Raw genomic sequence first — 24925 nt, forward strand, 5'->3', positions numbered from 1 at the left:
TTCGTGTATTTATATACTAAGAATTAACCGAAATGAGAAAGATTAACAAATTTCATTAATAAAAGGGAAAGAAAGATTACAATCAATCCCAAGATTGGGATTACAAAAGTTTTATCTTATGGAGATGATTAGAATAATAGATAACAGGAAATAAGAGATTATGATTCTTGAGTGATATGGCTTTGACAAGGAATTTTGGATTTTGAGAGATTGCTTCCGTATGGAAATTATGGTTTACTTGAGAGATAGCTTCCGTAGGGAAGATTAGGGTTATTGGCTTCGATAAGATAAGAGAGCTCCCCAACAAAAGAAAAAAAAATTTAGATAATATGGAGAGTGAGTCCTAGTGTAGGAAAAAAAATGGAATAAATATGGAGTTCTCCCTTGATCATAGCCTTTCCACTTTTTGTTGCATGGCCTCTACTTTTAGTTGCCTAGCTTTTTCTTTTGGTTGCATGTGACTGTCCACATGACCTTTACTTTTTCCATGCACTCCTTCTTTAGTTGCTTGCGTCCACATGGCCTTTACTTTAGTTCTCTTCACTTTACTTTATTTTGTTGCATGATCCAATCTTTCGTCCGTCCGTGTCCAACCTCGTCCGGTAGCCGGTTCCATTTTGCTTGCCGGTCGGTTCCGGTTCCGATTTTGCTTTCCGGCCGGTTCCGGTTTGCTTGCCGGTTCCGGTTCCAGTTTTGCTTGCCGGCCGGTTACGGTTTTGCTTACCGGCCGGTTTCCGGTTTTGCTTGCCGACCGGTTCCGGTTTTGCTTACCGGCTGGTTCCGGTTCCGGTTTGCTTGCCGGCCAGTTCCGGTTTTGCATACCGGCCGGTTTTCGGATTGCATACCGGCCGGTTTCCGGATTTGCTTACCGGACCTGTTTTCCGGATTTGCTTACCAGCCGGTTTCCGATTTTAGGGAATTTGGCCACCATCATCCATCAAGACAAAGTGGCCAAAGTGCTCTTAGCACAAATGAAAAATGAGGGAGCTCAAGGTGTTTATATAGCCAGGGCCTTAACTTTCCTATCTATGTAGGATAGTTCTAATTTCCCTATCTAATCAAACTTTATTTTCTCATAACTTGATATGTATTTCTCCATTTTGTATATAGTAAAATACATTTTGAAGCTCTTGAGTATATCCATCTTTCTATAGTAAGCTACTAATCTAATCTATAATAATTATTTCATTATTTTTTTACATAGTGTGTGAAGATTCACACGACAACGGTCTCTTTCTTCTCCCCGATCTTCACCGGCGTCTCCGTTGTCGCTCGTGCCCAATGAGGTCGAGTATAGTGGATGTCCACCATATCTTCATCGACTTCATCTCTTGCCATCGTTATGGCATTCGTTTTTGCTTTTTGCGGTTTCTCTTCTTCCTCATCCGATTGTTGTCTTTTTCTCTTTACAAGGTCCATGATCGTGTCATGGAACTCCTTCTTCGTAATGCCAAGCAATTCCCTCAAGGAAAAAGTTACGTGGCTATCAAGAACTCGTTCTTCGAGAATCTTCTTTAGGTCCGTCGTCTGCTCTATGTCCAACCTTAGCTTATAGGTAGGTATAGTCCTTGTCCTTCGAGCGGTCTCTTCGACACCAACCTTTACGGGCCGAACCATTTCTTAACTCATATGCTCGGCTCCCCTTTTCGGCTTGATTCTCGTTCCTCCGTTTGTAAAGGTCGATTCGTCTCCGCATCGTCCTTCTTTTTCGCGTTCCTTGTTTCATGTCTTTGTGATGGGCCTTGCTCTTCTATTCTCTTTCTCTTCTATGCTCTTCGACGAACGCCTCGTGGTTGTCGCACATCACCTCTGCGAGTATGGTGTTGTCGTCCACCGGATCCGACCACCCGGTTATGCTTTGCACGCTTCAATCTGCAAGCTCTACCTCGTTCGATGTGACTTTTCCCTTCTTCTCATATTCGAGAATGGAAGTCCAAAACTTTGCTCCCGCTCTAGCAGCTTCAGTCTTGTCTTTCCCGACTCTTATTCCGGCCGACGCAGCATAGTGCATCGCATCCACATGAGTCGCATCGGCATCCTCCATAGATTTCTTCATTCCTCCTCTTCCGAAATTCACCCATAGGGTCTTCTAGTCTCGCTTGAGCAGATCATGTTGTCCTCTATGTATACAATATTTTGTCGAATCACCTCTCGAAGGCTCGCACAATCCCTTCTCATGTGGTCCATGCTATCGCACCACACACATCTAAAGGGTTCTTTTCCTTTAGGGCCCCGACAATTCATGTTGGCTAGCGTGACCTTCTCGTACTTCTTCGCTAGCTCTTCAATGATGTCGTCATCAATCTTCTTTTCTTCTACGTTACTTTGTCTGGGCGGCTCAGCTACTTTCGGCAGTCTTGCTTTCTCCGTGGTAGTCGATCCCGTCAAGTCGGTGTCATCAACCCATTGGCGACGCTTGTCGAGCCTATTGCATGCCCACTTCACCGCAATCCAGTCCGCTACGAGCCCATTTGCTTGGGTATCATCTTCGAGAAGAGTCCCCAACTCCCGTCTATCCTTTATGTCCACGACCTTCAAGAAGTACAAAGTCTTGTCCTCTTTAAGCAACACTTGGTCCGTGTTTGGGAGACAACTAAACATCTGGTCGAATTCGTCGTACACCCTCAAGACGCTCATCTTCTTATTCTTCTTCTCTATCCACTTCATCATGGCATGTCGAGTCATCCTCGTTGAGTCTTCAGCCACGAACTCCGCTAGTACCGTTTTCTTGAACTCGGACCATGTTGTCTTACCTTCTTGAAGCTCGATGACACATCTTTGGATGTTGTTGGCGACAACTCTCTTGAAGCTTGCGATTTGACGTGCCTCGGACACGTCCCTCTAATTCATCTCCCTTCTATATGCATCAAGGAACTTCGTAACGTTCCTTCCATCGAATTGGCCCTCGAGCTCTACGACACGCAACCTACTCCACGCTCGCGTCGTTGTCCTGAGATCTCATCATTTGCTCAACGATTAGCATCATCCTTTCGAGCTCTCCCACTTGGTTGCTTGAGGACGCCATCTCCAAGTATTAATCTCGACTTGATCCTTCCTACCGCCTCTTTCACGTCGGGTTCACCACTTAATTATGTCGTGAAGATCCGTCACTACGCGCGAATCGTGAGGCGGAACCACCGGGGTTCTGGACCGGAAGGATTCAAAGTCAGTACAAGCTTTGGCGCAAGCTTTAGCGAGAAAGTACTTAAGATAGATTGGGAAAGAGAGAAGTTGAGATTAAACGATTGAGAGAGATTGATTGAACTTTTATCTTTAGATTTAAGAAACAAGTTACACGATCAATTCGATAACGAATTTCTTCTTCTTAATTTCATAACCCAAAAAAGAACGTTTTTTCTCCTTCCCCCCCCCTATTTTATAGATGCTCTCATGCATATGATGCACGTGAGGGTACAAGACATGCATAAAATGCATGTTTGCCATTTGGCGCTCATGTATTACATGTGGTGCATGATAACCATGTCACTCATTTTAGCTCTCATGTATGAGAATTTACATGTAAAAGTACAATGATAGAAATATAAATTCAACTAAATGTCATGGCTTAATGGTAAGCCAATTGACTCCTAACTCGGAGGTGCAAGGTTCGAATCCTTACTTGCCCTCCTTGTATATGTATATATATTTATATATTTATTTATCTAGTCACCGGACGCCGGATGCCGTCGTCTCACCGTCGCCGGTGCGCCGCCGGTTACCGGTGGCTACCGCCGGATGTTGTCACCTCGCCGTTGCCGGTGTGCCACCGAATCACCGGCTCCATCGCCGGTCCGGTTTTGGTTGGCCACCTCCACTCTTAGTTCAAGTTACCTTGGACTCTCTATGCTCCACACATAGACACAAAGATAATAGCTTTTGCTCTACCTTATATATGATGAGAGCCGTATTTGTCGTGCCTATGTGGGATATCTCACAATTTTCTCTTTTCCTTTCACAAACTTTATACCCTCATATCTTGACATTTAGTTGTCCGTTTCTCGTGTAATAAATTGCACTCGAAACCTCCATCATTTTGTACTTAGATATTAAATTTATTTAAAACGTTATCTTCACTATTATTGTATTATGTGATTCATACTCGATTTTGTACGGTTTATGGGATTTTCACACTATTGCCGAAAATCTTCACAACAATGTGTAGTACGTTCAACATCTTCCCCTTTTGTCCGACATGGCTCAAAGGGACTTCTCCAACCTGCACAATCGGGTGAGGGGTGTGATCTCCGATTTCGACAATCCCTGGTTGTTTAGGTTTTTCCAAAAAAGAGAACCACTCTTCATGGCTTGTCATGTGGTTGGACGCTCCGGAATCAACGTACCATGCTTCCTCCAATTTAGAAGTAGTCCTCTTCATGGAGTTAGCCTTGTGCTTCATCACGAAGGTTGGCCCCTTTCCGGCTTTCCCAGTTCCGGATCCTTCTGCGTAGTGCAAGCTTTCTTAGTTTTCCCCACCGGCCTTGTCGTATCCGGATTTGTCCGAATCTGCGCGCTTCTTCCAGCACTCGCTTTCCTTGTGGCCCTTTTTGCCACAATACCAACATTCCGTGTTGGCTTTTCCTTGACGGCCTCCTGCGCTGCTTTGACTCCCCCTGTTTGTGGAGGGTTCGGAATTACTGTCGCACTACCTCTGTGCCTCCGGTCCTGCTCTTGTCGGTTGCCTTCATTGTGTGTCGACCCACCTCGTACACCACATCCATGGGGCCGATCTGTCTTTGTGTACAGCATCCGGCCGTCCGATTGAGTGGTCCTCGACCCACTTGCGTGGTTTTCTTCGATCATTAGCATCGATTGCAAGTCGAAGAAAGTCGGTGGCTTCTCCCGAGTGGAGATCATTGTCCGGATTGGCTCGTACCTTTGCGCTAGACCACCGAGGCAGATTTGTACCATCTCATCTTCGTCCACCATCACCTTGATGGACCCGAGTGCAACACAAATATCCTTTATCTTGGTGGTGTAATCCTTAACCGACATGTCTCGTTGCTAGATGTTGTTCACCTCTTGCCGGAGCTGCAACTTATGGATTGTGGTACTCGCAGCAAAAATCTTCCTCAGATTTCCCCAGGCATCCTTCGGCATTTTTGCATCCTTTATGTAGCCGAGCATCTGGTCATGCACACAAGACGCGAGGCAGTACAATACTCGCCTCACTCCTTGCTCCCATACCAAGAAGTCCTCGTGTGCCGGCTCCGGCGCTACCTCGTTTGTTCCTTCCACGAAGCTCCAATATCTATGCCCCAGTAGGTACTGGTGCATCTTGTATGACCAGGACGCATAGTTGCTATGATCGAGCTTCTCTGTTGGAAGTGAACTCACCATTCCTCTATCCATATATTTTGTCTGTCTGTTGTTACCGGGTCCTAGGGTTCGTCTACGAAAGCATGTGCCGGCTACAGAGGTTCTCAACCCTCGCGCTCTGATACCATGTGAATTTTAATGTGCGGAAGCATTAGACAGAACTGGCTCAGCCGGATAGCAACAGAGAATAAGATGAAGTTTTAATGGAGAAGCTTAATACACAAAGAGTATACGTAAGAGAGACAGAGAGAGCAGAACATAAACATAGATTCAAAAAAATAGAAAACACTATGTAGACTCTGTACATACAATGTGCTATAACAACACTATTTATACAAGTTCATAAAGGACTGACAGAAGTACTGACACGTACTTCAATATTCCTACGTGCGATTGACACTAACTATGAGACAATGATTACCTAGTAGTCTAGGCTACTACTAGGCTTTCGGTTCCCGCTCGAATCCGGCTCTCTGATCCGTCTCCTCAATCTGGCCGGTTGTTTCTAGATACCAATCCGGCTCATCCTTCCGAATGTCGATTCGGCTCTAGCTTATTTAGCTGATCCAGATCCGGTTAAGCTTGCTCGCTCAATAGAAACATATCCAGCGGAGGTACCACTGGATCCAAGAGAGAGTAGAAGTTGGGAGAAAGTAGAAGATCAAGAGTTCGTGCTTACGAAGATCCACAGGAAGGAGAACGGTGTCGTGGAGAAAACCGTCCCTAGGCGGAATCGAAGAATATCGGGAGAATCGGCGGAGTGCATCATGTGCACTCACCCTTGTATAAACGTGTGAATAATGGGGGGTGCCTTTATGGTGCCGACTGGGAGTCAAGTCGAGACAAAGAATCCCATGTAAATCGGGATTTATCCCACATTGTAACGCATCCCTCTCCTTGTTCTATAAAAGGAAGGGATGGTCCCTTGTAGAGGGGTTGCCCATTTTGTGTTAGAGGGTATACCGTTAGATTAGGGTTAGGCGGTTCTATCTTGGTAGTTTCTTCTTTTTTTTCTCTTCTTCCTCTTCTTCTTCGTCGTCGTGAGGGTTGAGAGTTTGTGTCTGTTCAGGGTTTTCTTCTGCTCGGTCTCCTGTGCAAGGCCCCGCTCTGTGCGACGAGCCCGAGAGCTCCCCGAATGGCGGCTTGGCAGCAGACTGTTGTTGTAACCTAGCCTACCTCGGTCCGTCTCGAAGCAGGGGTTGTATTCTTTCTCTTGTAATATACATATTGGTAACTGTCTGTGCATAAGAGTCGGTGCACGCGCATGCTTTCTTTCCTCTCTCCCTCTCTCGTGTTTGGTTGCCTCCAGGCCATGTCCGGAGTCAGTTTTCTTGTCTCTTGAGTTTCCTCGTTCGAGACCCTCGTGGTCCCGCCCCTTTCTACACACACGTGCGTAACAACGCGACATATTTGGTGAACCCGACGTGAAGGGCGGCAAGGGAGAATGGAGTTGGAAGCAAACGACTTCGCACAACTTTTTGTCGAAGCGGTGAGGGAGTTTGGACGAGCAACATCAAAAAGAGAGACGGTGCAGCAAGCTGTCAAACGCGTGGTCGAAAGAGTCGGCCGTTTCAACGGGGACAAGGTCCCATACTACTTGGAAGCCTACAACGCGGAAATGGAGGAGAGAGGCGTAGACGAGGCGTTGAGGTTGGAGTTCTTCTGTCGGGTCGTAGTCGTCCGTATGCACGCGGAAGTGAAGGAGCTCCGAGAAGCTCATAGTTCATGGGAGGCCTTCGAAGAGGCGCTCCTGCAGGCATATGGACGACGGCGGAAGAGCCGGGGACGACACGGCTTCGACTAGTGGGTTGCGTCGGCGAAGACCCACCGGGGTACAACGAAGGCGTTCCGAGAGTTCGAGCGACGGCTTGCTCGGCTCCTGGAGTGGGAACAAGGTTTGGTGGGGGTGGACCAAGTCCTGTTGTTCGTTAAGTCGATTGACCGAGCGAAACGGGAGGCCATCGAGATTGAGCTCGAAGACGAGGACGGAGCGAATGGCCTTACCGAGGACTGGTCGAAGGTCGGAAGGGTATGCCAACGGCTAGATGACGAGTGAGCCGAGAAGGCTAGGAGGAAGGCACGCGACGGCGCGCCATCATAGCGGGAAGAGGCCGAACGGCAAAGAGAATCGGCAAGGCTCAGCTTCGGGGCCAAGATTGTGGAGGCATACGTAGCTCTCGAGGCAATTCTCGAGGAAAAGGAAAAACCGAGGCCGCAAGCCAACGCCGAGGAGACAAACTTGTCTCGCAAGATGGCAGAAGATCGGTACCACGGTACCACGGGAGAGGGTGCGGAACAAAACGCCCTCTCGGTTTGCGGAAATAGAACGGCCAAGAACAAGGTCAAGATACCGATCGCAGAATCAGAACGTTGGGCCTGGCGGTTTCGGGCACGTCAACCCGAAACTCCGAACATAGGAGAAGCAAGCCCAGGCGGGGCTTGCGCGATTGGTAAAGGGATGACCACCAACCATGAGGAGCCGGTGGCTACGGACAAGGGCGTAAATAGGACGGGCGATTCTACGCGTCTTCTGACACTTGCTCCCAAGACGATGGCAGTCGGGCCCAAGTGCCCACGTGAATCCCAAGAGGAGGAAGGCGGCGGCGAGAGACCGAGAATCATCGGCGACACGATACGAGGAAGGAGTGGACAAGAGCCCTCGGAACCGATTCCGGAGAACTCAGCATTCGGGCCCTTACGCCCATGTGAGACCGAGGAGATGGATGACTGTATCAAGGAGTCATGGCACGATCCCAGTGAAGATGGATGGGAAGTGGCCTGCGAGAAGGTCGAAGAAGAGACCATGAGACGACCCAACCGAGGACCGAACCGCGCGGCACTCCGATTCGGGTGGAGCGCGATCCGGTCGTGGATTGTTCAACCAGGGCCAGAATCAGCATGAAGGTGCTGATATGGGAGAGGGTGCAGAACGAGCCGCCCTCTTTTACATGGGGAGAAAGACTAGTCGGGCGAAGGTCGGGAATCGAGAAGAAGTGATCAAGGGTTCAGAACGAGTCCGGCAAGGTCGGCATCAAAGCCGAAACTCCGGACATTGGAGAATCAAGACCAGGCGGGGCTTGGTTGATCACAGAGCAGATGCTTTCCACCGACACCCCTAAAAGGGTCGGTGGCCCCAGACGAGTCGCCGAAAGACGTTGCGAAATCAGTTACCCCCCATCTTGTCTAGAGACTTCGGCAGTTCGACCGACGTGGCAACGTAAGACCGAAAGAGATGGAAGATGGAGGCAGGAGCACAGCGAGGAGAGCGACGACGAGTTTAGGAGAAGTACAAGGGATGAAGAGGAGAACGAAGACCAGTCCTACGGATATCCTCACACTGATCCGGCTGTCGGCCCGAGTGTCAGCGTGAGTCCTATAGGAGAGGTCGGTGGCCACAGGAGAACAGGACCCGTCAATCCAGAGAATGACGGGCGGACCCGGACGAGAACGGGGCGGGACGGACTTCTGGATAACTAGTCCGGAAGATGGGAGAGAGCAAGCCTACGAAGAGGCCGGGAACACGGTACGTCGGTACCATGGGAGAGGGTGTGGTGCGAGCCACCCTCTCGACTTGTGAAGAAGGAAGACCTAGGATAAGGTTCGGTGAAACGACAAGCCCGAGGAGGATCCTTCACACCGGATCTAGAGACTCCCACGATCGGCCCGAGAGCCGGCGTGAGACCTAGAGTGACGGACGGTGGCGGTGAGGGGACGAAGGCAAAGGACTGTGGATAGGCGGTCTACAAAGATCCTCACACTGATCCGGCGGTCGGCCCGAGTGCTGACATGAGTCCTATAGGAGAGATCGGTGGCGGCAGGTGAACGTGACCATCAGAAGTGGCCGACACAGAAGTCGGGGAAATCGGCAAGCGGTGCTGCCACGACCTTACGCACACCAATTCTTGAGACTCCGACAGCCGGCATGAGACCTAGGGAGAAGAATGGTGGCGGCGGCAAGGCGGGCAACCAAGGCGCCAAAGGGGGAGGTCCCACGGAGATCCTCACACCGATCCGGTGGTCGGCCCGAGAGCCAACGTGAGTCCTATAGGAATGGACGGTGGCGGCAGGTGAACGTGACCAGGAGAAGTGGTCGACGCAGAAGTCAGGGAAATCGGCAAGCGGTGCTGCTACGACCTTGCACACACCAATTCTCGAGACTCCGGCAGCCAACAACGAGAGCCGGCGTGAGACCTAGAGAGAAGAATGGTGGCGGCGGCAAGGCGGGCAACCGAGACGCCAAAGGGGGAGGTCCCACGGAGATCCTCACACCGATCCGGTGGTCGGCCCGAGAGCCGACATGAGTCCTATAGGAAAGGACGGTGGCAGTAGTAGAACGTGATCGGACAACGAAGGCAGAGCAGAAAGGAGGTATGAGGCCGGAGAGGCGGCCATGAACCGGATACGGGCCAGGACGCGGCAAGGGTGATCTTCTAGTGAGTTGCCGGGGACACCCAGTTAAGGAGCGGTGTGCCGAGCCGGAAAGGGGCACACCCGGAAGCGGAACAAAAGACGTGTGTGTGGCCATCGAGAGCCAAAGCAAGCACAGGAACGGGATAGTGTTCGGTACAGACAGTGTTGGACAAGAAGGGCGGAAGACAACACATGGCGGATCCGGAGGACGAAGGGTAAGCGCGGGCCGGTCTTTTCCAGCAACAGTCTATTTTGGCGCATACCGGTGGATGCGCAGTTAGGTAGGGGCAGATGTCGTGGAGAAAACCGTCCCTAGGCAAAATCGGAGAATATCGGGAGAATCGGCAGAGTGCATCATGTGCACTCACCCTTGTATAAACATGTGAATAATGGGGGTGCCTTTACGATGTTGAATGAGAGTCAAGTCGGGACAAAGAATCCCATGTAAATCGGGATTTATCCCACATAGTTTGGAGTCTGTGGGCTCCCGTGGTTTTTCCCTATTAAACACGTTCGCTTTCACAAGTGGAAGGATAAGGAATATTACATTTGATTTTGGGGCTTTTTTTGCCATTTCACAAAACACCTTGATACTAGTATCACATGTTCTCAAAAACTTGATGAAAAAACTAAAATTTTCACCATTTGGTAAAATTGAAAATTGCCAAATTTTGGCCAAATACGAAAAGTAACTTTGTGTATTTTTAAGAAGAAATTATAACTAGTAGTATTTTAGATCCTAACAAAATCATAAGCTAAAGATTTCAAAACAATCAACTTTTTTATTTCATTTGATAAAATATTGTCTAAATTTCTTACATATCGTTGCACAAAAAATACATTTAAGAGTTATTTGCATCACTATCATCATTCCTTTCCTGAGAATCACTACTATAGCTAATATACAATTGTGACTCTTCCTCCTCATTTTCAAATGTACCAATTAAATCATTGTCTTCACTAAATGGTGTCTCCAAATTGTGTGCACTAAATCTTGTTCGCTTTCAATTTGAGATATCTTCTAGTCTTGGTAATATCTTTTTTATTATGTCTATCGTTCTCGTCCTTAAACATCCAACATTTGTCAATGTAAAGTCATACAAAACAATATCCACCTCACTAATGTCAATGATAGATGTATTACAAAATTTTAATCCATCGCCACATCCAAAACTTTACCACTTCAGAATTGATGCCCTAACTGATGGCCATCTACATGTGTAGCTATTAATATCCCCACCTTGAGTTCTTGCAAGTTTCCTTGTCACCTTAGTTATGCTCGTGTTGTCATCCTTCGTTCCACATAAATGTTTCATTATTGTAGATGAACCAAACTATGAATATCAACATTAAGTGCTTGACGTGGTGATTAAGAACCACGAGAATATTTTATACATCACGTAAATGGCATTTGCAAGGTTCAATTACCATCAACACAATTCTTAATGGTTTTCTGTTAATCAATGAAGCACATGTTCACCATAAGGTGTCTTGTTGTGCAACATATTTCTTTGCAGTATCAATATGCATCTTTTTCTCTTGTAAAAATAGAGATTTTAGTACAATTCGAGTTCATGTAAACCCTAAACCTCTTTTATTTGAATAAAAAGATGATTTCTAAACATGAACTCCATACATTATATCGAGTTGATGTAAAAAACAAATTTTTTATCACAATTACATACAATGTATCAAATTCATGTTCAAAGTTTTTTTCTTGGATTTAAAAAAATAAAAAAATAAAACAATTGAGCTTGACTTGATGAAAAAACTAGTTTTTTCACCACAATTCAATACAATGTATCTAGTTCATGTTTAAAGTAATTTTTTCAAATTTTTTCAAATTTTATTTATTTATTTTTAATTTGTTTTTTGGGGAAAAACATGATATTTTATCGACTTGTGACAAAAATTCTAGTTTTTTCATCACTTCAAAAACAATTTTTTTTTAAAAATCCAAAATAGGTAGAAAAAATAAAAAAACTTTAAACATGAACTCGATACATTGTATCGAGTTCGCGTTGAAAAACTCAGTTTTTTTATATGAACTCGATACAATGTATCAAGTTTGTGTTTAAAACATTTAAACACGAACTCGATACGCCGTATCAAATTCATGTTGAAAAGTCAACTTTTTGACACGAACTCGATACAATGTTGAAAAACAAATTTCTCAAGACGAACTCGATACATTGTATCGAGTTCATGTCGAAAAGCTGACTTTTTCACATGAATTTGATACAATGTATCGAGTTCATGTTTAAAGGTTTTTTGGGGGGGTTTTAAAAAAAACTATTTTGGTTTTTTTCTATTTATTTTGGGTCCTTTTGGTTTTTTTTTTTTTTTAAAGTTGAAATGATGAAAAAACGAGAGATTTCATCACAAGTCGATACAATGTATCGAATTCATGTTTAAAGTTTTTCTTTTCAAAAAAAATAAAAAAATAAATTCAAAAATTGAAAAGACAAATCAAAAAAATTTGAAAAAAATTACTTTAAACATAAACTAGGTACAGTTTACTGAATTGTGGTGAAAAATCTGGTTTTTTCATCAAGTCAAGTTCGATTTTTTTATTTTTAGTTTTAGTTTTTTTTAAATTCGGGAAAAAAAAAACTTTGAACATAAATTTGATACATTATATGGAATTGTGATTAAAACTTTGTTTTTTACATCAACTCAATACAATGTATGGAGTTCATGTTTACAAATCTTCTTCTTTTTTCAAATAAAAGAGGTTTAGGGTTTACATGAACTTGAATTGTACTAAAATATCTGTTTTGACAAGAGTAAAAGATGCATATCAATGTTGTAAAGAATTATGTTGCACAACAAGATACCTTACAGTGAACATGTGCTTCCTTGATTAACAAAAAACCATTAATAATTCTGTTGATGGTAATTTAACCATGCAAATGCCATTTACTTCACAAATTTTGTAGGGGAGCTCTCAAAATGAAGAAGAGGAGAGCATTGTGGATACCTTGATAAGTATGTGATATGTTCAAATTGATATATTAATGTTTACATCTAAGTTTGGCAGTTTTGACAGTTTATGAATATAATCTACAGTTTAGGAGTTATGGATTTATCAAAATTGTTTATGAATATTGTATACATTTCTTGAGTTGTGAATTTATGGATGTTAAGGAGCACTAAATTTATAGATGATGGCATTAAGGATTACAATGTTACCTCTTATACTTAAAACATTTTCAAGTCTAACAATAGATGTAACTTCCACTTATGGAACCTACATCTTCTCAAGATGGTGAAACCATTAATCTTAAATTGTGTGTTAAGTTAACCATTGTGATTTTCTTTAAGTTAACTACATTTCATATTTTCAAACCATTAATGTTTAAGAATTTATTGAAAAACTATTCAATTTTAAAAATTATCATTTTGAAACTTGTTAAATCTCAAAAAATTAACAAATTTTACATGCTATTTAAAACATGTAATACTGGTGTATCAAGTTTCTGAAAATCGCCTAAAATCGCAAGATTATAAAAGGAATGTATAAGTCGAATGCGCGATCCTTCCACTTGTGAACACAAACGTGTTATTAGGGTTTTCCACATAAATATTCTGTGTACCCTCTTCTTCCCGTTTCTATGTTTCATTCCCATTTCTGTGATTCAAGACTCGGTTGTGGCTGAGCAATATTCCGCACTATTCCTCACAAAATCAACTAACCAATCAACCTCCACTACTATTGACTTGAGGCCATGTGAACCGACACAATTGGTTGTTCGGAGACAGCCAGTCAGCACAACCGAATCTGAGTTGATTGACTCAAAGAGACCGATCGACTATGAGTCTGAGTCAGCAAAGTTGTTAACATCGATCAAGGAATACGACTTGGAGTCGTCCAACCTTCAGAAGCCGATTGACATATATGAACCCGATCAAAGAGGAGAGTCGAGAGAACACCCAAACGAGAGCCGAAAACGAGTGGAAGAAGATACCCACTCAGAGAAAGGCGAGCACCGACGACATATGCCAGTCAATACATCCTCTTGACTGATGAAGGTGAACCCAAGTGCTATGATGAAGCCATTACCGATGAGCACAGAGAGAAATGGTTGAGCGTGATGCAAGATGAGATGGACTCCTTGCACGAAAATTACACCTATGACCTAGTAGAACTACCGAAAGGTAAGAGAGCACTCAGGAATAAATGGGTCTACAAGGTGAAGACTGGAGAAGTCAACAGTGCGCCTAGGTACAAAGCCTGCATTGTGGTGAAGGGTTTCCAACAAAAAAAGGGCGTCAACTTTGACGAAATATTCACTCTACGTGAAGATGACATCTATTAGAACTGTTCTGAGCATAGCTGCCAGCATGGATTTGGAGATCGAACAGTTGGATGTCAAGATAGAATTCTTGCACGGCGAGCTAGATGAAGAGATTTACATGCAGCAGCCCAAAGGCTTTGAGGAGAAAGGGAAAGAGAACACGGTGTGTCGACTAAAGAAAAGCTTGTATGGGTTGAAACAAGCTCCACACCAATGGTACAAAAAGTTTGAGTCCTTCGTGGTGGAACATAGGTTCCAGAAAACACAAGCTGACCATTGTGTGTTCGTCAAAAGGTACGACGAAGGTGATTTCTTGATTCCCTTGTTATATGCAGATGACATGTTGATAGTCAGTCAAGATACAAGGAAGATCGGAAGCTTGAAGAAAGCTCTATGCAAATCGTTTGCTATGAAAGATCTTGGACCACCTAAACAGATCCTATGGACTCCTCCCCACTGGAGTGAAGGGGGAGTTTGTTAGGAATATGTCCCTCTAGTGGGAGGAGCCGACTGTTCGGAGAGAGCCGACAATCGAAGACAAGGAGCAACCGACTAATCGGATGAGTCCGTTGATTAGTAACACTATTATTAATATTAGGTAATTTAATAGGAATGACAGTAGCAGTAGCTACATTTGTAAATAGCCCATACAGGGTATAGTATAAATACACTTACGAAAAGTAGTAAAGAGACTATGTATGTGAGAGTAGTGTGTGATCTGCTGTTGTAGCTAACAATAGAGAAGAGTGAGAATGAGAAGAGAGATTGAGCGAGCGGCGCCATAGCTGTGTTCTGTAACAACATATGCGAAGAGCCATGCGTTGTTGATACACTCGGTGTAGAGAGTCTTGTACTCTAATGTCGTCATTGTATATCCACTGTATAGTGAAGCTTCGTTCTCCGTGGTTTTCTCCCGCTTTAGGGTTTCCACGTTAAAATTTGTGTGCATTTTTTCTGTGTTTCCGAACTGTGTATTTCAGCACATTCCTTCTTGTGGATTGACGATTTGTTTCTGAACATTTCCAACCTCTGTAGGATCCCTTCATAGTCGGCGATGTGGTTGGCTACGAACCATCGGCACCCGTCCTCATCTAGTGTTTCGTCCTTCTCATTCTCCGTACAACCTTTGATGGGGATGTCGTCCAAGAATGGCATTGTGATTTCCGGAATACAATCTCGCAACATTTTGTTCACTGTGCTCACCATGTGCACCACTGAATTCATCCTTCCCTGAGCCAAGGTACACATCCGAACTAAGTTGATTAGGGTCCGCATTGTCGTGATGTCCCTATTTTGTGCAGCTAGTTGGAACTGGCCGTACCCTGAATATAGGTCATCAATCGAGTAAATTGACCTTCCGGCGAAGACCTCTACAAACTCAGTCGGTCCGACCCCTGCATTCCGAATTGTCACTTTATTGACAGGTTGCAACACATCCTGTATGAAATGCAATGTGCCATTCTTCTTCGGCACCGTAAGCCACCGATTCAAATATGGGGCGCTCGACGGTTTGAGGATCCCCATATTGACCTTTTCCTTCAGCATCTCCATCAACTTCAGGATGTGAGCCCTTGGAACCGGGATACGCTTGATGCTCCGTAGTACATGCGGTACCGTGAAGAGTACCATTGGTTTCACGATCGTTGGGTCGACGCACCCAATCTCCTTCGGCAAGAATGTGAATGCCTTTCCGTGTCTCTTGAGCATTCTCTTGAACCAATCCTCCTCTGCGGGCAATACTAAGTAGGAAGCCACCCCCACCAATCTTGAGCTTCCGTAGCGTTTCTTTAGTGAACCAATGTCGTATGCCACACGAGACTCATAAGCTTGGGTCAATCGCGACCCCTTTTATCCATTCCTAGTTGCCCTCCGGTAAGGGTGTCGCTACTAGCCTTACCTTCCAGTCCACAATCTTGTACTTGGTGTTTAAGCTAGTGGTCCGATCATCCCCGGCCGCTCGTTCGAATTCCGCATTCATTTCATACATATCAATTGAGTTGACCGAAATCACTCAGTCTTTGCTCAGGCTCCTCGATCCTCCTGATTCTTTTCTTCTCCCATCTGTCTATGTCCACTATGGTATATCCTCCATTTTCGGAGAGCCAAATCTTCTTACTGTTATTGGTACATGTGGTGGTATAGGGGTGAGGTGCCAATTGTCTTCTTGGGCTATCGCAGCCCAACGCCTTAATAGCCCTTTTTAAAAATCCTTCCGGCTATCGTCATCTAGGGAGTCCTTATTCCTTTCATGGTTCGGCTTGACCGTTAGGAACTGGATGGAGTTTCCATCCTGGCTTTTCACTCGAGCATATGATGACCCATTATCCAATACCTTTGTCTCCATCCGGGTTGTTGTGATGTACAGTTCCCCTAGTATGACCAGATGGGATGGCATTTCCTGTACGAAGAAATGTTGTTTGATTTCTACGTCTCCCACTCTCACCCGGACATTCGTGCATCCACCGTGCAGTTCCTCCATGGCCCCGGTCGCCGCCCATATCTTCCACCCATGTTTTGTGTTAAATGTTGAGCAGAAAAGCTCAACCGGATTCTGATCGGCTGAATAAGCCTAACACGGATCATAATCCGGATCTTATTGTAACTGATAGGCCATTAGAGGTGTACAACTCTAGCCTAGTATGTGGGCATATTTTTTAGAGTCAGTGTCTAATGCTCAATATGAGCATTGAAGTGCTTGTCAATACTTTAATTAGTCCTTTTAAGAACTTGTATAAAAAGTGTTCCTTAGGGCATTTGTATATACAAAGTGTCTTTTTTGAATATAGACGTTGTGTTCTGCTCTAACTTTTTCTCTGTCTCTCCCGCATGTTCTAGCTTTCCATTAAACCTTCATCTTTGTGTTCTACTATTATCCGGCTGAGCCGGTTGTGTCTTAGCTTCCGCATGCTAACTTTTACCTGGTATCAGAGCGCAAGGGTTAAGAATCCTCTGCTGCTAACAAGCGACGTTGTCGTGAAAATCCGTCACTATGTGCGGATCGCGAGGCGAAACCGTCGGGGTTCTGGACTAGAAGGATTTAGTGCAACACGTACAACATAAACAAAATTCACATATAAGACGAGTAGATGAGAGGAAACGAGTTTTAAGCATAAGAAAAGTGGGAGAGACAAATCATTAGTTTATTGCAAAAGAAAATCGATTCTTTTATAATTCAAGAATCTTGTTACAACGGGTTGGAGATGAAAATGAGAGATAATTTTAAACCCTAAATGAGAGAAACCCTAAATTTTAAAGAAAGGAGCCAACAGCCATGTAAGGAGTGGTCCAATGTGAATATGAGAGATAATTTTTGACAAGAAAAATTGAGCAAGCCAAGCCAAGAGTTTGATATCAATCTCAGAGATAATTTGTTTTGGAATCCTCGAGAGAAGAAGAAGGAAAAAAACTAGAGGGAAAAAAATGAGACGTATATCGAGCTCTTTGTTGATCCCCCTCCCCAGTGTTACTTTGCATGCCCACTTTTAGTTACATGACCTCTATTTTTAGTTCCATGGCCTCTACTTTTAGTTGCATGCTTCCATTTTTAGATGCATGCCTTTTACTTTTAGTTGCATGGCTTTGGCTTTTGGTTGCATGCGACTGTCCGTATAATTCGGTCAAATGACACAATCATCCATAAAGTGTAGCCCATGCGCAATCCGTACGTGCGACGCAACCAAATCGTAGACGCGTCCGCGCGCAAAAGTCCCAACCGCGCAGTGTACGCATACATGCATGCGCACGTCCCGACCGTGTCGTGTACACATCCGCGTGCCTAAGTCCCGACCGTGTCGTGTACGCATCCACACACACGCATCCGCACACAAAAGTTTTGACCGCACCGCAGTGTACGCATCCATGCATGTGTGCGTCCCAACCGCGTGTGTACGCTTCCGCACGCTCGTCCAAACAGATGCTTCCGTTCGAAACGTCCACGCGGCCGTGCATGCATACGCCCGAAACTTGTGCACGCGCGTACATTCGAAAACGTCTACGCACCGCACCGCAGTGTACGCATCCATGCATGCGTGCGTCCCAACCGCGTGTGTACGCTTCCGCGCGCTCGTCCGAACAGATGCTTCCGTTCGAAACGTCCACGCGGTCGTGCACGCATACGCCCGAAACTTGCGCACGCACGTACATTCGAAAACGTCTACGCACGCGTACGCCCGAAGCGTTAACACGGTCGTGCATACGCATCCACACACACGCATCCGCACACAAAAGTTTTGACCGCACCGCAGTGTACGCATCCATGCATGCGTGCGTCCCAACCGCGTGTGTACGCTTCCGCACGCTCGTCCGAACAGATGCTTCCGTTCGAAACGTCCACGCGGCCGTGCATGCTTACGCCCGAAACTTGCGCACGCGCGTACATTCGAAAACGTCTACGCACCGCACTGCAGTGTACGCATCCATGCATGCGTGCGTCCCAACCGCGTGTGTACGCTTCCGCGCGCTCGTCCGAACAGATGCTTCCGTTCGAAACGTCCACGCGGCCGTGCACGCATACGCCCGAAACTTGCGCACGTGCGTACATTCGAAAACGTCTACGCACGCGTACGCCCGAAGCGTTAACACGGTCGTGCATACGCCAGAAGCATGCACACCACACAGTGTAGCCCAAGTCACCTTGAACATTCTATGCTCCACACATTAATAAAATGAACATGTTTTGGTTTCCCTTATATATCATGGGTTCCAATGTTGTCCTATCTATGTGGGATATCTCATAGTTTTGTCTTTTCTTTCTTCTTCAAACTTTACACTCACATAACTTGATACTTGTTTATACGTTTCATGCGTAGTAAAATACACTATGAAGCTCTTGAAGACGTCTATCTATATGAATACATTAAGCTAATCTTAAATAATTGTTTTACTAGTTTTCATATCGTGTGTGAAAAACCACACGACATTCACCCCCACCAAACTTGCACATCCACCGGTATGTGCCAATTGTGGTGAGGTTCCTCTTTTAATTACTCTTTTTCAACCTCGATGTTCAAGGCTATATCATCCAGAGCTTCGATCTCAAGATTTCGGGCCTCTCTTCTCTTAAAGATCTTGATTCCTTTCCCTACAATTGGCAAAGCAAGTCGAGTTGTATCTAACTCCGCTAAAAAATAGGTTGCATTGCTTCCTATTTTCTTGACCATATACGGGCCAAACCATCGTTTTGCGAACTTTCGAGAAGTGTTGTATTGATTATCGAGACTACTATCATAGACAAGAACGCAATCTCCTTCTTCAATTTTTCTTTGTCGAAGACAATGCTTTCTATCAAAATTCTCCTTGTTCTTCAGTCGAGCTTGGCACAACCGTTCTATTGCCAACTCGACATCTTCGAGCCTCCGTTCTAGTTGTTGGATCCTCGTGGCTAGCAAGTCTTCCCGACTCATTTCCTCTTGCCATGGCAAAGATGTCCACGAAGCAACACTTTGCTCAATAGGCATTATTGGTTTTTGTCCTAGTATGAGTTCGGCGGGCATATATCCTGTAGTCGTGCTATGTGTAGTTCTATCTGCCCACAATGCATAAGGTAGTAATCGTGGCCAATTTCCCGTCTTGCCGTCGCAAGCCTTTGCTAGAGCTTTTACAATTGGACTATGTCCTCGTTCCACCTTCCCATTTGCGTCTGGGTTGTATGCCATGGTGATCAATAATTTGATGCCTATTCTTGAAAAGAACTCTTTAGCTTCATTCGCATCTAATTCTCCCCTATCGGCTACTATTTTGTCGACACATCCATATCGACAAATAACATCTTCAAGGAGAAACTTACAAACCACCGAAGTTGTTTTATTCCTTAGCGCTCGTCCTTCTACTTGGTTGGTGAGATCCTCTCTTGCTAGCACGAGATATTTAATTTGCCCCAATCCCATTGGCATAACCACTATGTCTACCAACCACTTATAGTGCATTGATAATGGATATGTCAGATGAAGTTCATCTCTATGTTGAATATTCGAGTATAATTGGCATTGCTCACATGTTTCAACATAGCGTGCTACATCTTTGTAAACACCCGGCCACCAATACTTCTCCTTGAGCTTTGCAAATGTTGCCCATATACCACGATGACCGGCCCACACACTATCATGAAATTCAGCAATTAGTGTTTGTTGATCTTGTTTCTTGCACACCACTCGAAGTGGAGTTCCATTCTTCTTCTTCGGAAACTTCCATAGATATCCTTCTTTGAGGAAGAACTTGTAGGCCTTCTTCCTAATTCGGTAGAAGTCTTCCTTTGACCATAATTCATCCTTTGTAAGAGAGCTTAAGTACTTGCCAATTTCGATGAATTCACCCTCATAATCTTCTACTTTGAACACTGCTAGCACCCGAGCATAAGAAACCGTAAAGTTTAGGCCAACATCCTCTCCGTCGGAGTGCAAATCTTCTTCACCCTCATACCTCGCCCTTGACAACATATCGGCCACCACATTATGCTTTCCATTTATATGTCGAATCTCGGGGTTGAGGGACTTGATATAGGCAATCCATCACAGCATAGCAATATCCAGTGTAGCACAACCGGATATCATTCCGAGAATAGGTAGACAATCAGTCTCGATTATGACCTCTGTTCCGATAAGGTAGTCACGATTGGTTTTAACCGCGGATACTATTCCCCATAGTTCTCTCTTTACTTGGGCATACTTCCTTTGTCTTTCTGTTAACACCTTTGCACCAAATCAGATTGCATACCGATTCTTTTCTTTGTCTTCTTGGTTTATCACCCATCCAATTCCGGTTGGGCTCGTATCCACCGTCACATATATCGGGGTACCTTCGGTGTAGTCGGCTTTTCGTAGTGCCAGAGCTTCCAATAATAGTTTCTTTAGCTTTTGAACCGCGTAGGTATGCTCATCTTCCCATTCAAATTTCCTCCTTTTCTTTAGTAATCCATACAATGGTTCAGCGACATGAGCATAATGTGGAATCCATATGTGATAGAATGCACATGCTCCTAAGAATCTTCGCGCCTCTGTTTGAGACACACATTCTTCTTTCATCTCTTGAATAACGTTCACCTTGGATGGAGATGGCTTCCGGCCATAAGACCCACATAAGTGTCTTACTACCAATATTTCCGGTTGACCAAAGGCAAACTTCTCTTCCGAAAACGTGAGATTTGCATCCTCAAGCTTTTGCAACACCTTCTCGCTATCCTTTATATGATCGATGACGAATCTTCGGCAACCATCTTCATCTTTTGATTCATCTTTTTCTTCCACCAAGCATCCTTTGATTGGAATATCATCTAAGAAGGGCATTGTGATCTTAGGGATACAATCCCTCAACACTTTGTTCATGGCATTCACTATGTGGGCTACGGAATTTGTTGCACCTTGGGGTAAGGTGCACATCCTTACCAACCCGATCAGTGTCCTCATTGTCGTTATGTCTCTACTATCGACGGCCAATTGAAATTGATCATAGCCTGAGTAGAGATCACCAATGGAATAGATCGATCTTCCCACGAAGGCTTCGGCAAATTCATCCACACTTGGACCAATTCCGGCATTTCGGATCGTCACCTTGTTGACAGGTTGGAGATCTTGAATAAAGTGTAAGGACCCATTCTTCTTCGGCACCGTAAACCATCTATTGGAGTAGGGAGCATTTGACGGCTCAAGCATCCCCATCCTAACCTTTTCTTTTAGAGGCTCAATCAACTTCGGAATGTGAGCTCTTGGAACTGGTATCGGCTTGAGGTTCCAAGGTACATGCGACACCATAAAAATCACCATCGGCTCTATTATCTTCGGGTCGGCACATCCGATCTCTTGTGGAGAGAAGGCAAAAGCTTTCCCATATCTCTCAAGCATTCCGCGGAACATTCTCTCCTCTTCAAGGAGAAGGAAATCTTCCCTTCCAACTTGTAGCTTTCCTTTTGTCTCTTTGGTGAAGACATGACCTATTGCCTTTGGATCTCTTAAGCTCAGATCATTAGCAACTTCCTTCATCTTCTACCAACTATCTTCCGGTAGCGGAACCGCAACTGGCTTGATCTTCTTATCCACCGTTTTATATTTTGTGTTGACTTCAGCTTCCTCCACCAAGATGCCTCGATGATATTCATCGATGATAGCGTACATGTTGACGGAGTTAACCGAAATCACATTTTGGTCGTGAGGATAGCTCAAGTCCACGACTTCCTCGATTTCATTGATGGTGTCGTTAAATGAGGCTTCCTCCAGAATATGGGACACGAATTCTTCTTCTTCGATTATGCTTTCTTCTTTCAGCACCTTCTCGAAGGCTTGTATCTGATGCTTGTCCTTCTTGTTGAGTAGTGTTAGTTTACATGCGCCACTAGGTGTGACACATGTTGCTTCTCCTTGCAATCCACTTATTTTGCCTCCTTGTGGGGACTTATGATTGCTCGGACTATTTGTGCCCCACGCTTCAATAGTCCGCTCTAAAAATCCGAGGATTCACCTCCAAGGCTATCTCAGTTCCTTTCGTGATTAGCCCGCACCGTAAGGAATTGAACAGACCTTTGATTGTCAAGGCTCTTGACTCGCGCGAAGGCCACTCCATTATCGAACACCTTAGTCTCCATCCGGGACGGTGTGATATATGGTTGTCCTAGGATGACGGGATGTGAAGCCGAGTCTTGCACGAAGAAGTGTTGATCCATCTCCACATCTCCAATTGCGACTTTAACATTGGGGAAAGCTCCGTACAAGTCTTCTGTGGCCTTTGTTGCCGCTCGTATCTTCCATCCGTGGTTTGTGTTGATTGGCCATCTTCCTTTCTTGTAGAATTCGGTCGACATGAGGTTGATCCATGGTCAATCAAGGCTACCACGGTCTCCTTCTTCTCTCTGATCTTCACTGGCGTCTCCATTGTCGCTCTTGCCCAATGAGGCCAAGAGTAATGGTTGTCCGCCATCACTTCTTCTTCCTCCTCCTCTTCGGATCTTGCCATGGTTATGGCACTTGTTTTCACCTCTTCTTCATTCGATTATTGCTGCTTCTGCTTAATCAAGTCCACGATAGTATCGTGGAACTCCTTCTTAGCGATCCCAAGTAGCTCTCTCAAAGTAAGGTCGATGTGACTGTCTAAAACCTTCTCCTCAAGGACCTTCCGCAAGTTGGTTGTTTGTTCTATGTCCGACCTTAGCTTGTAAGTCGGCGCCACTCGTTCCTTTCCTTTCTTCACAGATTCATCGACTTCCATCCGAGAAGGTTGGCTCGATCCACCGGGCTTCATGCTTGTTTCTCCTATCTCTTTTCGTGGCGTAGGTTGGGCTTGTCCTTCTTTCCCTGCATTCCTCGTATTATGACGCTTTGATGTGCCATCTTCTTCACCGGTTCTTTTCCTCTTCTCTTCAACAAGAGCTTCATAGTTGTCACACACAACCTCCACAAAGCTCGTGTTATCGTCAACTGGATCCAACCATCTGGTAACTCGTCGCACATTCCAATCAGCATGTTTTAGATCCTCCAAATCTATTTTTCCTTTCTTTTCACACTCAAATACTGTTGGCCAAAACCCAACTCCCAGCTTGATCGTCTTTAGATTCTCTCTTCCAACTCGTATTCCTGCCGATGCGGCATAGTGCATGGCTTCCACATGGGTTGCATCTTCCTCTTCCACGATCTTTTTCAGCCCGCCTCTTCCGAAGTTCACTCGTAGTGGCTTTCGCGTCTCGCTCGAGTGGATCATGTTGTCGTCCAAATAGACGACATTCTTGCAAATCGTGTCTTGCAAGTCAGTGCACTCCCTTCGCGAGTGCTCGAAGCTGTCACACCACACACACCTATAGGCTTCTTTCCCCTTGGGCCCACGTCGGCCTAAGTTGGCCAATGATACCGCTTCAAACTTCTTGGAGAGCTCTTTGATTATGGATTCTTCCATCGCTTTCTTGTCAAAATTGTTGATTAGCTTGCTAGGCTCGATCGTCATAGGCGTCTTCCTCCTCCACGATTGTGGATTCTCCGTATCAGTTTCCTCTTGCCATTGTCGATGCTTGTCAAGACGGCTACAAGCCTTCTTCACCATTGCCCAGTCCGCTACCAAGCCATTCAGTTGTGTTTCGTCCTCCAAAAAGTTGCCCAATTCGGTAGTGGAATACATGCTGAAGGTGAGAGTTTTAAGCATAAGACAAGTGGGAGAGACAAACCATTAGTTTATTGCAAAAGAAAATCGATTCTTTTATAATTCAAGAATCTTGTGACAACAGGTTGGAGATGAAAATGAGAGGTAAAAAATTTTAAAGAAAGGAGCCAACAGCCATGTAAGGAGTGGTCCAATGTGAATATGAGAGATAATTTTTGACAAGAAAAATTGAGCAAGTCAAGCCAAGAGTTTGATATCAATCTTAGAGATAATTTGTTTTGGAATCCTCGAGAGAAGAAGAAGGAAGGAAAAAAACTAGAGGGAAAAAAATGGGACATATATCGAGCTCTTTGTTGATCCCCCTCCCCAATGTTACTTTGCATGCCCACTTTTAGTTACATGACCTCTATTTTTAGTTCCATGGCCTCTACTTTTAGTTGCATGCTTCCATTTTCAGATGCATGCCTTTTCCTTTTAGCTGCATGGCCTTGGCTTTTGGTTGCATGCGATTGTCCATATAATTCGGCCAAATGACACAATCATCCATAAAGTTTAGCCCGTGCGCAATCCGTACGTGCGTCGCAACCAAACCGTAGACGTGTCAGTGCGCAAAAGTCCCGACCGTGCAGTGTACGCATCCACGCATGCGCACGTCCCGACCGCGTCGTGTACGCATCCGCGCGCAAAAGTCCCGACCGCACCGCAGTTTACGCATCCACGCATGCGCAAGTTCCGACCGTGTCGTGTACGCATCCGCGCGCTCGTCCCCACACACGCGGTCGTGTACGTGTATGCCTGAAACTTGTGCACGCACGTACATCCGGAAC

At 45.1% G+C, this 24925-nt stretch overlaps 1 protein-coding gene across 1 annotated transcript; it reads right to left on the bottom strand.

Annotated features, from left to right (window-relative positions):
• Positions 1-19006: 19006 nt before the first annotated feature.
• Positions 19007-19678, bottom strand: LOC147857327 (uncharacterized). The gene has a single exon (XM_087328150.1). The coding sequence runs from the start codon at positions 19676-19678 to the stop codon at positions 19007-19009; it is 672 nt and encodes a 223-aa protein (XP_087184276.1).
• Positions 19679-24925: the final 5247 nt, after the last annotated feature.

The sequence above is a fragment of the Azolla caroliniana genome, unplaced genomic scaffold (genome assembly GCF_043228905.1).
Source record: "Azolla caroliniana isolate FFs.n. ecotype wild unplaced genomic scaffold, voAzoCaro1.0.p SCAF_12, whole genome shotgun sequence".
NCBI lineage: Eukaryota > Viridiplantae > Streptophyta > Polypodiopsida > Salviniales > Salviniaceae > Azolla > Azolla caroliniana.